At 38.4% G+C, this 15,034-nt stretch overlaps 1 protein-coding gene across 1 annotated transcript in view; it reads left to right on the forward strand.

The window, feature by feature from the left end:
* Positions 1–15,034, forward strand: part of PXDNL (peroxidasin like) — a 297,645-nt gene that overhangs the window by 251,425 nt on the left and 31,186 nt on the right. The window contains exons 18-19 of the mRNA XM_038393301.2: positions 9,885–10,019; positions 13,878–14,086. Of these exons, the coding sequence (XP_038249229.1) occupies positions 9,885–10,019; positions 13,878–14,086 (344 nt within the window). The remainder of the gene's footprint in view (positions 1–9,884; positions 10,020–13,877; positions 14,087–15,034) is intronic.

The following is a 15,034-nucleotide window of genomic DNA, read 5'->3' on the forward strand; positions in this document are numbered from 1 at the left end:
TCTGTCATTCAGTGATTTTATGACTAGAAACTGAAACTTTAAAAGGTGACAATGTGGAACATAACCTCAATGAAATGTGTCTAGATGTCAGAAACTCACTGGGCAGGTCAAAACCAAAAGTGAATATTTTTGTGGAGCAGCCAGTGTCAGGATGCTAAAACACGTAGACTGTGGTTGAAAGTTTCAGAATCCTACTAGAGCAGGCTTCTGAGCAAGATGAAGGTTGCACAATCACCTTTTCCAGTAACAAAGACCAAAAGAGATTAAATCATCTGAGAATCTGCTAAGAGCAAAAGTGGTCAAAATTTAGCAACACAGTTCCATTCTATGTGGAACTTGAAAACGGAGATGGAACCTTGGCTGCAAAATTCAGTTGCGAAATTTGATCTCACTCCCTTCCCATAGTTCAGGGCTCAGATCTGGAGTTTTCATAAAAGCCCATTTTTATAACTAGATCTATTGATTTTCACTTTCACACGCTCACATGCAGAAATATTTACATGAAAGTCTATTAATTTTTCATGGGGAAATGCTGTCATTTGTAGTAGCAAATATGATTTTTATATCCCCATTGCAAATTTGCAACTCAAAAAGTATTTGTTTTTGTTAACAAATTTGTTAAGAATTGTTACACGTTTATCTCAGATACAATGCCTTTTTTCAGTAACCTATAATCATTTTATATTTTATTTCCTAGTGTACTTTTCCCTTAGATATTGTTATTTCTGAGTTGTATTTATTCATGTTTGTGTTTCTGTTACTTCAGAACTGTGCTTTAGAGTATGTACTCTGAACATCCATTCAGTAGTCTCTTGTGCCAAGATTTTGGAAAAGAGATTCCTAAAGTTAGGCTTTGAATCTATAATAAAGTGGGTCTGACTTTTAAAAGTACTGAAAACCCAGCATCTCTCATTGACTTCAGGCACCTACCCAGTTGTTATGGTCTTGGCCCAGAAACTGTACATATCTTTTGATTATTTCTGTTTGTCATCTCTTCTGTTTTTTCCAGTAGAGACACATTCATTTATCCAGTGTGACATAAGGGCTTCAGTTAGTTTTGTAGCTTAAGAAAAGTCCCGAAGAGTCACTTATCTTATTCAGTTATGATTTTTAACCACTGTGTATCCCCATACAATTCTCCTCATTTGAACTAATATTACAATCTCAGGTCTTAGTGCTAACAAGTTTGAATCAAGTCAACAAGCTGATAGTCTTTTTCAAAAGAAAAGTTTTCATTCTCATACTCCTTTCTCCACTCCCTCTTGCTCCACTCCTAACATGCCCTGTTGCCTTCCTTGTCCAGCCTCCCAACATCTTTTTCAGTGCAATTATTGTTAGAACTTGAGCTGAAGTAGTGGGAAAATGCTCTTGAGAAAAATAATCATCTTTCCTTTGTGTTTTTTTTATTAATTGTTCCCCAAGAGGCCTGTTGTTCTTTCCTCTTTTGTCAATAACATATTAGGAGTAAAATGTTAGGAATAATTCAAGACAGTAGTGGTTTTAAGTAAAGTCATCTGGAACAAGTACCTTGGTGTAAGAAATCCTTACACCTTTGTTATTAAGGTGTTTCAGAGCAGAAATAGCAGTAATTGTCTTGCACAAAGAGCGCTACTTTTCTCTAGTCTCATTTCTCTGGGCCAGTACAAACTGAGTGCTCTGCATTGCTTCCTAGAGGAAAAAGGGGGTGGGTTGTTTATAGATTCATAGATACTAAGGTCAGAAGGGACCATTATGATCATCTAGTCCAACCTCCTGCAGAACGCAGGCCACAGAATCTCACCCACCCACTTCTGCGAATAACCCTCTCACTTATGTCTGAGCTATTGAAATCCTCAAATGGTGGTTTAAAGACTTAAAGGAGCAGAGAATTCTCCAGAAAGTGACCCAGGCCCCATGCTACAGAGGAAAATGAAAAACCTCCAGGGCCTCTTCCAATCTGCCCCGGAGGAAAATTCCTTCCTGACCCCCAAAATGGCGATCAGCTAAACCCTGAGCATATGGGCAAGATTCACCAGCCAGATACCCAGGAAAGAATTTTCTGTAGTAACTCAGATCCCCACCCCATCTAACATCCCATCACAGGCCATTTACCATGAATATTTAAAGATCAATTAATTACCAAAATCATGTTATCCCATCTACCATCTCCTCCATAAACTTATCAAGTTTAATCTTAAAGCCAGATAGCTCTTTTGCCCCCACTGCTTCCCTTGGAAGGCTATTCCAAAACTTCACTCCTCTATTGGTTAAAAACCTTCATCTAATTTCAAGTCTAAACTTCCCAATGACCAGTTTATATCCATTTGTTCTTGTGTCCACACTGGTACTGAGCTTAAATAATTCCTCTCCCTCTTCGGTATTTATCCCTCTGATATATTTATAGAGAGCAATCATATCTCCCCTCAACCTTCTTTTAGTTAGGCTAAACAAACCAAGCTCCTTGAGTCTCCTTTCATAAGACAAGTTTTCCATTCCTCGGATCATCCTAGTAGCCCTTCTCTGTACCTGTTCCAGTTTGAATTCATCCTTCTTAAACATGGGAGACTAGAACTGCACACAGTATTCCAGGTGAGGTCTAACCAGTGCCTTGTATAACGGTACTAAAACCTCCTTATCTCTACTGGATATACCTCGCCTGATGCATCCCAAGACTGCATTAGCTTTCTTCACGGCCTTATCACATTGGTGGCTCATAGTCATCCTATGATCAACCAATACTCCAAGGTCCTTCTCCTCCTCCGTTACTTCTAATTGCTGCATCCCAAGTTTATAACTAAAATTCTTATTAATCCCTAAATGCATGACCTTGCACTTCTCACTATTAAATTTCATCCTATTACTATTACTCCAGTTTACAAGGTCATCCAGATCCTCCTGTATGATATCTCAGTCCTCTTCTAAATTGGCAATACCTCCCAGCTTTGTATCATCTGCAAACTTTATTAGCACACTCCCACTTTTTGTGCCGAGGTCAGTAATAAAAAGATTAAACAAGATTGGTCCCAAAACTGATCCCTGAGGAACTCCACTGATAACCTCCCTCCAGCCTGACAGTTCACCTTTCAGTAGGACCTGCTGTAGTCTCCCTGTTAACCAATTCCTTATCCATCTTTCAATTTTCATACTGATCCCCATCTTTTCCAATTTAACTAATAATTTCCCATGTGGCATGGTATCAAACGCTTTACTGAAATCTAGGTAAATTAGATCCACTGCGTTTCCTTTGTGTAAAAAATCTGTCACTTTCTCAAAGAAGGAGATCAGGTTGGTTTGGCACGATCTACCTTTTGTAAAACCATGTTGTATTTTGTCCCATTTACCATTGACCTCAATGTCCTTAACTACATTCTCCTTCAAAATTTTTTCCAAGACCTTGCATACTACAGATGTCAAACAGGCCTGTAGTTACCCAGATCACTTTTTTTTCCTTTCTTAAAAATAGGAACTATGTTAATAAATACGAGCAATTCTCCAATCATATGGTACAACCCCTGAGTTTACAGATTCATTAAAAATTCTTGCTAATGGGCTTGCAATTTCATGTGCCAATTCCTTTAATATTCTTGGATGAAGATTATCTGGGCCCCTGATTTAGTCCCATTAAGCTGTTTGAGTTTCGCTTCTACCTCAGATATGGTAATATCTACCTCCATATCCTCATTCCCATTTGTCATGCTACCATTTTTCCTAAGATCCTCTTTAGCCTTATTAAAGACTGAGGCAAAGTATTTGTTTAGATATTGGGCCATGCCTAGATTATCCTTGACCTCCACTCAATCCTCAGTGTTTAGCGGCCCCACTTCTTCTTTCTTTGTTTTCTTCTTATTTATATGGCTATAGAACCTTTTACTATTGGTTTTAATTCCCTTTGCAAGGTCCAACTCTACTTGACTTTTAGCCTGTCTCACTTTATTCCTACATGTTCTGACCTCAATAAGGTACTTTTCCTTGCTGATTCCTCCCATCTTCCACTCCCTGTATGCTTTCTGCTTTTTCTTAATCACCTCTCTGAGATGCTTGCTCATCCAGCTTGGTCTACAACTCCTGCCTAAGAATTTTTTCCCCTTTCTTGGGATGCAGGCTTCCGATAGCTTCTGCAGCTTTGATTTAAAGTAATCCCCGGCCTCCTCTGCCTTTAGATCCATGAGTTCTTCAGTCCAATCCACTTCCCTATCTAATTTCCTTAATTTTTGAAAGTCAGCCCTTTTGAAATCAAAAACCGTAGTTGCAGATTTATTTTTGTTAATCCTTGCGTTCAGTTTGAACTGAATTAGCTCATGATCACTTGAACCAAGATTATCCCCTACCATTTCTTCTGTGAGGTCCTCACTACTCACCAAAACCAAATCTAAAATGGCATCACCTCTAGTTGGTTCAGCAACTACTTGATGAAGGAATCCATCAGCTATTGCATCTAGGAAAATCTGAGCCCTATTATTATTACTAGCACTCGTCCTCCAGTCTATATCTGGGAAGTTAAAGTCTCCCATGATCACACAGTTTCCATTAGTATTTACTTAATTAAAAAACATTAAAAAGGGCTCTATCCATATCTAAATTAGATCCCGGAGGTCTATAGCACATCCGAAGCACTATCCCGGGGAGGCTCTAATAGTTTTCTTCCCCAGTGTAATTTTTGCCCAGACGGACTCTGTCTTATCCATTCCATCGCTTCTTATTTCTTTACATTCTACCTTATCAGTGATACACAATGCTACTCCACCACCTTTACCTTTATTTTGGCCTTTCCTAAACAGCACATACCCTTCAATACCTGTAGTCCTGTCATGACTACTATTCCACCATGTTTCTGTTATCCCTATAATATCTGGTTTCATTTCCTGCACCAGTAGCTCTAGTTCCTCCATTTTGTTACCTAGGCTCCTCGCATTGGTGTACAAACATCTTAATTTTTGCTGTTTGGCCTCGCTCACATTCTGTACCCTATTAGTGGGTTACTGTACAGTGATCCTCTCCAACCAGGTGTAACACTGATGGAATCAATAAAATCCATTCAGTCTTCAGTGAGAAACATGATAGTTATCACAGAGGGGTAAGAGAACAAGTGTGTTGAGATGGGTGAATTGGGGCAGGATGGGGAAACAAAAAGGATCCTCAAAGACAGATAAAGGGATGTAGAAAACCCAGCTGAGGAAAGAAAAAACTCAGTGTAGAAATATAATAATGTGCTGCTTGTGTGCTGTGACAGTATGGGTTTGTTTTTCTTAGGCAGATGAACATGGTGAAAATTTAGAACAGAAATTGGCCTTGTTACAGAAAACTCAGACTAGCTCGCAGTCATAAGTGAGAACAAGTCCTATGACACAAAAAATTTTACAAATAGAAATAGCATAATATATGAATAGGAAATGCAAGATAAACCTCAGGCCACCAAACAAAGAAGAATGTCTGTCAGGCATATTGTTCCCAGAAGTACATTTGTGAGAACTGCTAGCTGGAACACTTGTCAATAACAAAATACTGCAAATTAACAGTGTTATCCTTTAGGACTTGATCCACAAAGAACTAAAGTCTATGGGACTCTTTCCATGGACTTTAATGGGAGGTGATCAGTCCCTAAAGCTGCAAATTGGCTTTGATATTTATTATGGGGTTACTAATGATTTATTTGAGAAAATAGCCTGCTATAAATGTGAACATATAAATCAAGAAACCATATTGTTCCATTTAAAAAAATAAAGTAATTCCATTACTTTATATATCCTTTCTAGCAATAACCACCCAAAATAATGCTATATCTATCCTACACTGTTACTCATAGATTCATAGCCCAGAAGGGACCGCAGTGATCATATAGTCTGACCTCTTGTATAACACTGGCCATAGAACTTTCCCAAAATAATTCCTAGAGCATACTTTGTTGAATGGATGTAGTCAAGAAGCTGTGATGAGCGTATCAAGTCTAGATAACAGACTGGGTTCTGTCCTGCATCAGAGCGTTGCTCAGAGCAGAAGGGGGATGAAGGACTGGATCTTTGACTCTGAAGGCTGTCTCTGGTCCCTACACCACTGGTAGAGGCACTGCACTATTCTAAGTTCTGCTACTGATGTACGGTCTTTAATGAGAACCCTGCATCAGGAGAGGATTAGTGATGCTCTGCTCTTCTCTGTCCTGGCACACACTCTGTGCTGCGAGTGAACAGAGGTGCAGACCTACCTGTGGAATATTTATGCCCAGCAGGGAGTTCCCATGTGCCAGATAAATTTTCTGTTGGGAATTTTTGACCTAGGTTGTAACACCTTTCTACCTTGTGTGCAGAACAAAGTGTCTGAAAAGCACCAGAGAACCTGGCCTGTGTGTGTCTTTCTGAGCTAGGATAAATAAGACCTAAATGTTAGGTCTCTGTCATTGCTTTACTGTAAAGAGAAAAGTACTTTGGAAGCAGGAAAGGACTCACAAAAATAATGAAGAAATGTGATTATACGTATAACCACTCTCCCACACTCTTCATCTGCCACTGTGTTTCATCCTGTGAGCTCTTTGGGTGGCACCTTATTGACCTGATCTAAAATCCATTTACTTCGGTAGCTTTGGAAGTAGCTGTGTGTTTGAACAGTTCCTAACGCACTGTGGATGCTACCATAATACAAATAAAAATAATAATCAAGATCGGCCTATTGCTGGTCTTCTTTGTATCAAGTGCAATAGCCAATATTTGATACCTTTATTTTGCTGAATTTGATTACTAGACAATCCACATTGTCTGATGTTTTAGGAACACTTTAGAAATATATCCACTTTGATTGGGACGTAGAAAATCTCCGGTATAATTTCTATTCCTGATCTCCTGGCAACTACTTTGGTCAAGTTTTTATTATCTATGTTAATGAATGACACTAATCATTAAATTGAAGTGTTCCTAGATTCTTTCTAGGATTTCATAGAATTAAAAATCAAAGCAGTATGTAGGACCAGAGAGACAGTTTCATTAAAATAATCAGTCAGGTTGAAATTAAAGAATAAGGGAGGCATGGGCTTTCTAGTTTTACAGACTGGAACTATTATGTCTTTTAATACTTGATCTAGATACAACGTGATTAGTCTCCTTATTAATATACTGCTATCTTTTTTAGATTCCAATTCTGCTATGAGCTCCATGTAGGCAGACCCCTGCATCTGTGCACAGCTCACTGCAGGGAGGCTCAGCTTTTATAAAACGTCTCCATCAGAGCCCTCCCCTATGTGAAATGGTACTGAATGTGTAATGTTTATTATTTGTCATAATTAAGGTGCAAATTAGGTTTCCAGAATTTATAAAAGTAAAATCATTTTAATTAAAGCCATTTGAAATTTTTTAGTGAAACTTTTTTTCTGACAAAAGATGGCTTTTGTACTAAAAAAAAAATTCACAAAAAAATTTCTGTAATTTTTGTTTCTTCTTTGGTAATGTTTTTTAGTTTTAGTAAGCCAAAACTGTTTTCATAAACCAGTATTTCAATTTTAATTTTTATAGGGAATTTTGATAAAAACATAATAAAATATTTACATTTCCTGGGGGGAAGGAGGATGGTATTTTTTGACCAGCTCTAATTTTCATAGACTTCTACCATTTTTTCTTAATAGTAATAATAATTTGCATCCTAACTAGTAAACTGTATATGTGTTCCATTTTACCCATTTAGAAGTAAACGAAATATTTCCATTATAAAGCTGTGTTCCTGCAATTTGAGCCCTCTGGGCAAATGCTTGAATTCCCATAGAGCCCTTGGGAATTCAAAATTTGGTAGAACTGAGGCCTTATAAGGGAAATGTCAACTCCATTTGAACTGTTATATTAAAATAAAGCGCATCTATTGTTAATTTGCTCTTATATTCCAGCAAGCAATATGACGGCAGCATTTGGTATTCTGGTTATGATCACCATTGGTGCTTGATTGCCTTTTGATTCACAGTGGGGTGTTTAATTTTCCCTACATTTTGGCTAGGATTTACATATTTGGACCTCAAAATTGTTATAGTCTAATCTCAATATCTTTTTGTTAATTGCCTTGCAACTCCTGTGATGCTACACAGAATGCTTCTATTTTACTGCTTTGGTGGATAGAAGAAGGAGCTGGGTTTCACAGAAGCCTCACTAAATAAACATACAAAGTAGAATTTACCCTATAAGGTGTGCATTATATTGTCTATTCCCTCCCTTTCCCAAGGTTGCCTTCCATTCTGCTATTGCTTTGTATCTTTTTCCATTTTCTTGATTGCATAGGCCTTGATCCTATGAAGACTTATGGTTGTTCACAACTTAATACCCAAGCATAAGCAGTGTTGCATGTTCAGATTTAATAATCATGATGTCAAATAATTAAGTCAGTTGAAATTTTTATTTAAGTAAGACAATCAATCATTTCCCTACGGGTCAAGAGTTTTGAGTAAAAAAAGGACACACAATCCATTCTTTAATAATACGCTTCGGTCCAGCTAAATTCAGCTTATTGAAAACACACTAGAGTCAGCTAAATTTCAGCATAAAAAGAGTGGCTAATAAAGTACAAGCCTACTAGGACAAAGACATTCATTTACCCAAAAGAAAGCCCTCTTTAAACACCTTTGGCTAACACACACAAAATTCTCGGATGTTTGGTCAAGAAATCATGAGAGTTTAATGTAAAAAGAATATAAAAGATACATTTTAGTAGCAAAAAGAAAAGGAGTACTTGTGGCACCTTAGAGACTAACAAATTATTATGCTCTAATAAATTTGTTAGTCTCTAAGGTGCCACAAGTACTCCTTTTCTTTTTGCGAATACAGACTAACACGGCTGCTACTCTGAAACCTGTCATTTTAGTAGCAGTAGTCTTGTTGAAATCAATGATCTTCTGTACCTAATGACTATACAGATTGAAATCTCAAGCCTTCCTAAAACTAAAAGCAAAATATGGGTCCTTTTGTGCCAGTGGAGAGCTACCTTCCCAGTGATCCAGAGCTTCCATTTCTAGCTCTTCAGGACCTTGAAATAGCCATTAAATGTTGCTTTTTTAGTTACTATTTAGATCTTGAAAAGGCTGATGGAGATATTTTCTAGAACTTCATCTGAGCTATTTCATGGTCCAAAAGGTACAATGTCAGGGAAGGCCTATTTTCATAATGACAATTTTGATTTGTCTACATGTCATTGCAAAGCGTGCCAGAGGAGTGTGATTTGTAAAACACCTTCATGTGCTTCTCCTTAACTACCCAGTGTATTGCCAGTGGATCTTGATATTTGTATTGTTTGAATATCACTCAGATACCAGTCATCCTTGGCTCTAAAAATGAAGGGCCAGATGCTCACAATGTGTAAATTTGCATAGCTCCATTGAGAATTATACCAATATATACTAAGTGAGAAGCTGGCTTTAAAAGTTTATTTTGTTTGGTATAATACTGCTTAGATGTAGTAGCTGATGGTGATTCTTACCTGAGTGAAGTCCAAACAATACAAATATCAAAATCCACTAGAATTGTAGTTTTCACTAAAATAACGTGGCTGAAAAACGTATATTTATTGTGTTTGGTATTCAAAGAGGAAGCCAATGTTGGGTCGGACCTGGATCTCCTCATTCCAATATTTTTTTTCGCTGTGTCTCAGACACATTTTGAAATCTTAAATCTGAGAAGCTGCCTAGTGAGCAGGTTAATATTCAGCATTCAGATTTGTTTCTAAAATACAGCAGTGACGATATCAAAACTATTTTTGGAGGATGTGAGATCATAAGAATTCTTTTGATTAGAAAGCATTGTGTGTGTTTTGTCATTCAAAGAAGATTTGGAATGATTAATTTACCTCTGTAAAAACACCTACATTCCAAAGAAAATGAGCCTAGATCAAATGGTGAGTCTAGCTCCATATTTGTAACATGAGTTTTACCTGGATTCTTTTTCTAGGCTGTATGGCACACCACTGAACATCGACTTTTGGCCAGCTCTGATGGTGGAGGACCTAATTCCTGGTACAAGAGTGGGACCAACTCTAATGTGCCTTTTTGTCACTCAGTTTCAACGGCTTAGGGATGGAGATAGGTAATCAGGTTTGCATGATAGTTGTGTCCATAAAATACTAATCTAGTTACATACCAAACAAATATAATTGCCCTTTCCTCCCTGGGTTACTTGGGAGCAGGCAACACTCACCTATGCGCCCAGGCACCTGATGATGTTGACCGTAAAGAAGATCCTGAGTTTCCCACTGGAGATGTTGGATAAGTGGGAATCCTATGTCCACCCCTCAGCTGCAGTCATTTTACTTGTAAAGGGAATTAAAATAGGTAGAGCCTCCATCTGGCTGGGCCCTGTACACACTCAATGGTATGCCTTGTGAGGCTCCAGGAATAAACCTGAGCTAATCTGTGCAATGGGTCCAATTTAAGAATGCCAATTATAAACAATATACACCCATTATACAATTTACAGTAGTAAAGGAAACTTATCTAACTTGCATTTATGCTGCCAGCTTCTACCTCTTCTCTCTCCCTCCACCCCCGAGGGTACACTCCTGTGGATTTCAGAATTCTAAACACTTCCTTGCATGGGTGGGCTTAAAGATCTTGAAGCTGGAGACAGCACTCTGTTGGTCTGGTGAATCAGTCCAGCCAAGGCAACAAGGGGCAGAACAATTCTAATTTGGGATCATGCCAAGCTGCACACCTCCTCTGAAGACTGGAGTTTTAACCAAACAGCAACTTGGGGGGTTCTTGTTCGATGAGAAGACCACTCTGCCTCTTCACAGACTCAGACAACCCCTTAAAGTCTTTTTTCTGCCCCCCTTCCCTTGCAAGCACTTTCCCAAACAAGGGCAGTGGTGACTCATGCTGACGTCACTACAGCCCCACCTCAGTCAGCTCTAGGCACAGCAACAGTCTCTACCCTGTGTCCTGTGAAGCCACCAACCAACCCTGAGGCTCCCTGTTTAATCAGAGCCCCAGCATGCTCTCAGCAGCAGTTTCTGGCTTCCTAACAGCAGTTTAGCAACATCTGTGGACAGAGCTCCAGTAAAACAATCTCAGTGCCTCTCCAAAATGGAGTTCACTGCACTGGTGCTCATGCTCGTGCTGGTGCGCGTGCTCTCTCTCTCTTTCTCTCTTTCTCCCCCCCCCGCAAGGCATCATGGGAGTTATAGTTTCCATGGCTGGATTGCAGTGCTCAAGATTTGGGAAAACTCCCAATTAAGTTCAGAGGCCCCTCTACTAAAGGGTGCCTACAAGCTTATAGCATACAATAGTATTTGAGTCCATCATAACTGAGGCTTGAAAGAATCTAAGGAGGTTGGGGCTTTTTACTGTTAAACTGTAGCTGACTTTACAAGTTTATCAGATGACAGCAAAAGTGAAGAAATGTTAAAACTAAATTATTTTAGATTTAAATGATTTTTTAAATTATTTTCTTTATAGTTGTACAGAGATAGCGGTAGGACAATAGACAAGCTTCTAACCCTCTTTTCCCTGGACTCATTTGCCCTTGTGACCAGTATTTACTAAATCTAAAATTAAAAAGCTGTAATATATTTTAGGTTATTGGTATTGATCAGGACACGCAAGTGAATGAAACAAGGATGGAAGTTTAAAGTAGTAGGCTGCAACTTTATAAACTTTAACCAAAGGGGGCTATCAATCACCTTCATGCTCCTCAAATTCAAGACATTTTATTGGATACAGTGCATGGTTAGATGGCCTCATGTCATATAACCAATCCATCTCAGCTGATCATCTTCAGCTTAACCCTAAGTCTCAGCCCAGGTCTGAATGATCTTGCCATTCCCAACCATGAGGAGGAATTATGATCCCTCCAAAGGATACCTTAGTCCCTGAACACTTAAGGTATCTCCTTCCCTATAGGCTAGTAGATAAACCAGCCATATCTTGGGTCTTGTATTGTTTTCCTTCAGAAGTTGGCCTTCCAGCCTTTTGTCTGCACTGGACAGCACCCACTAGACATTTCCATATTGTTTTCTAATACTAAATTCCTATTCTTACTCCTATAAACTAAAATGGGCCTCCATGATGCTGCAAGGAATGCAAGCTTCTACCCTGTCTGCCCCAGCTGGGGGTTTGAAGTACTGAAGGTGGGTGGTGCCCAAGAGAGCCAATCAGCTACCCCATACACACCCTAAGCAAGCCAATGGGAAGCAGAGGGAGGAGGAGAACACTTTCACCTCCCCCGAAGGCACGTTTCCTGCATGCACTCCGAGGCATGAGGAGTGTACATGGAGGGGAAATGCTCCAGCATGTGCTCCACAAGTGCTCACCATACCCACTCCACTGCTAGTCCAACCAAACTTCCCTAGGGAGATGGGGGAGGATAGAGAGCAGTATTTATCTCATTTGTGGAAGGCTCCAGTACTAGTTTATATCCTCCAGTTCAGATCTGGAATAAACCCTTTGTTGTTCCCATGACTTCTCTGCAGTACAATAAAATGTGATATTTTTAAAAACAAAAAAAATATTTTTTTCTAAATAAGGAGTTAGAGCTAGTAGAGGTAAGCAAATCTGTCCCACCTCAAGAGCGGAGAGTAGTGAAACATATGCATTTAGCATTTTAAAAACTATTATTTACTTATTTATTTAAATAGCACGGTACTGTGAAGTGCACAGTGATTTACTGATATGTAAGAATACCCTGTCCCTGTCATGAAGAGCTTATAATATAAGGGCTTTGTCTTTGTTTTGCAATATGTTTCATACTTTTTTTCATTTCTAAGGATTTGGAATGGATCCATTTTTCCATTTATTTGAAAATATTCACAATTAAAACACTTTTTTTTAAATAAATATTATTGAAATTGTTGAAATAGTTTTGGTAAATGATAAATGTCATTAGCCACTTCAATAGGGTTTTCATTAACTATTTTAACCATGTTTTTAATAAGTTTTAGAAAAAAATATAGCATGGCATTTTTCACAAAAAACAGGAAATGTGTCAAACAAGATTGATAGTTTTACATGAAAAAATATTTGTAAAAAGCCATTTTTCAACTAGAAGCTCTCTTAACTGAAAAAAGTAGTGGTCCAAATTCGGTAAAGAATCCTGGTCATGTGCCACAGGAGACATGTTGCACATACGCTAAGAAGACAGAAAAAAAAAATTCAACCAGCTCTCAGCTCAGCCCTTCTCAGATTGAAGCCTTAAATTAGCAAACATATGAGGAGATGCAGAGGCAGAATGGGATATGAGATCCTATCACAAGACTAATTTGGGGCAGGCATGATTCTTGTCACTTATATGCTGCTGTTTCGTTGGGGTGTGGTTGGGGATTTTTTGGTATCTTGATATTTTCAAATATTTTCAATTATTTAAAAATGATAAAATGTTAGAATGCTGCATGATTTGAAACATTTATTTATGATACAGGAAAGGCTGGGAACTCCAGTTTGGTAACATGCTTCATCATCATCTATGCCCAACCTCTATACTCTGGGTACATCTACACTGCAATCTACATCTACACTGCAGCATATGTGGACATACCTTTCATCCAGTTAGCTGGAATAACAGTAGCAGTGAAGCTGCTGCAGCAGCACTGGCTAGCAAGTTGAGTATATATCCTGGGTCCCAGGTGGAGTTGTACTGCCTGGGTGGCCAGGGCCTGGCTGCTATTGTTGTTCAAGCTAGCCAGATCAAAGCTAGCTCCATATGTCTATTCATGCTGCAGTCACACCTCCAATCGCAGTATTGTAGACATACCCCAGGTAACAGTTCAAGATCATAACATTTAAGAATTTGATAAAACATGAAAGCCATTAAAGTAAATTTAACTGGAGAACAAATGTGATCCCTTCCATATGGTGCATTCTCTGTCTGCTCTTATCTTTGCCTCATTATCACTGTTTGACATGCTGTTACTTTTCAGGCAGCAGATCCCTGATGCCGTATATTTTTGACTAGGTTTTGGTATGAAAATCCTGGAGTGTTTACAACGGCGCAACTCACTGAGCTGAAGCAGGCCTCTTTGGCACGTGTACTCTGTGACAATGGGGACAACATCCAGCAGGTCCAGCCTGATGTCTTCTTAAAGGCAGACTACCCTCAGGGATACATGAGCTGCAGTGAGATACCAAAGATTGATTTGAGATTGTGGCAGGACTGCTGTGAAGGTCAGTAATAAACAGAGTAGCAGATGGAAAAACTGCTACTAATATTAACTCTCAGATAATTTTTATTTGCCAAAACTGTGTTTTTCATTTTTTTGGTTCTCATCGTATTTATAGTGGCAGGCTCTTTAATAAAAAGAAGAAAAGAAAACAATTTTTGAAAGAATGATTTCAGTTTGGATACAGAGATTATTGAACACAGTAAAATTAAAGGTTTCAGAGTAGCAGCCGTGTTAGTCTGTATTCGCAAAAAGAAAAGGAGTACTTGTGGCACCTTAGAGACTAACAAATTTATTAGAGCGTAAGCTTTCGTGAGCTACAGCTCACTTCATCGGATGCATTTGGTGGGGAAAAAAAAGGTTTTTTCCACCAAATGCATCCGATGAAGTGAGCTGTAGCTCACGAAAGCTTATGCTCTAATAAATTTGTTAGTCTCTAAGGTGCCACAAGTACTCCTTTTCTTTTTTAGTAAAATTAAACTATTCATGCATAGAAATAACTTTATTTTTTTTCTCCTGAAAAGGCACTGTTGACCACTAATAATACTAATTAATTGCTAAAAATTACTCTGAAGATTAAGGAGACTTTTCGTACTAAGTTTGTGGGAAATTGCTCAAACTGATTCTGACTTACAGGTCATGGCGTATTTTGATTTGATCTTTTGACTTGTATCTAATTTTAGTGTCCTGTTAGCAAAAAATGACTTGTTGCTATGTCTTCAAGCCATCCACTTCAAGCCATAATTAAATCTCCTTGAGAACAGATGCATTGGCTATATTTGAAGAAAATTGTTTATAATTAAGCAAAGTTATTAATGACTGTCACTAACTGTAATGTGTGTATAATATTGTATGAACAATTTGTCCATTGGTGGCAGTTTAGAGAGACTAGAAAAGGTTTTCCCGTAGCTCAGGTGATTGAAGCTATAGTCTTTGGAGATAAAAGACCCAG

This window comes from Dermochelys coriacea, chromosome 2 (genome assembly GCF_009764565.3).
Source record: "Dermochelys coriacea isolate rDerCor1 chromosome 2, rDerCor1.pri.v4, whole genome shotgun sequence".
NCBI classification, from domain to species: Eukaryota; Metazoa; Chordata; order Testudines; family Dermochelyidae; genus Dermochelys; species Dermochelys coriacea.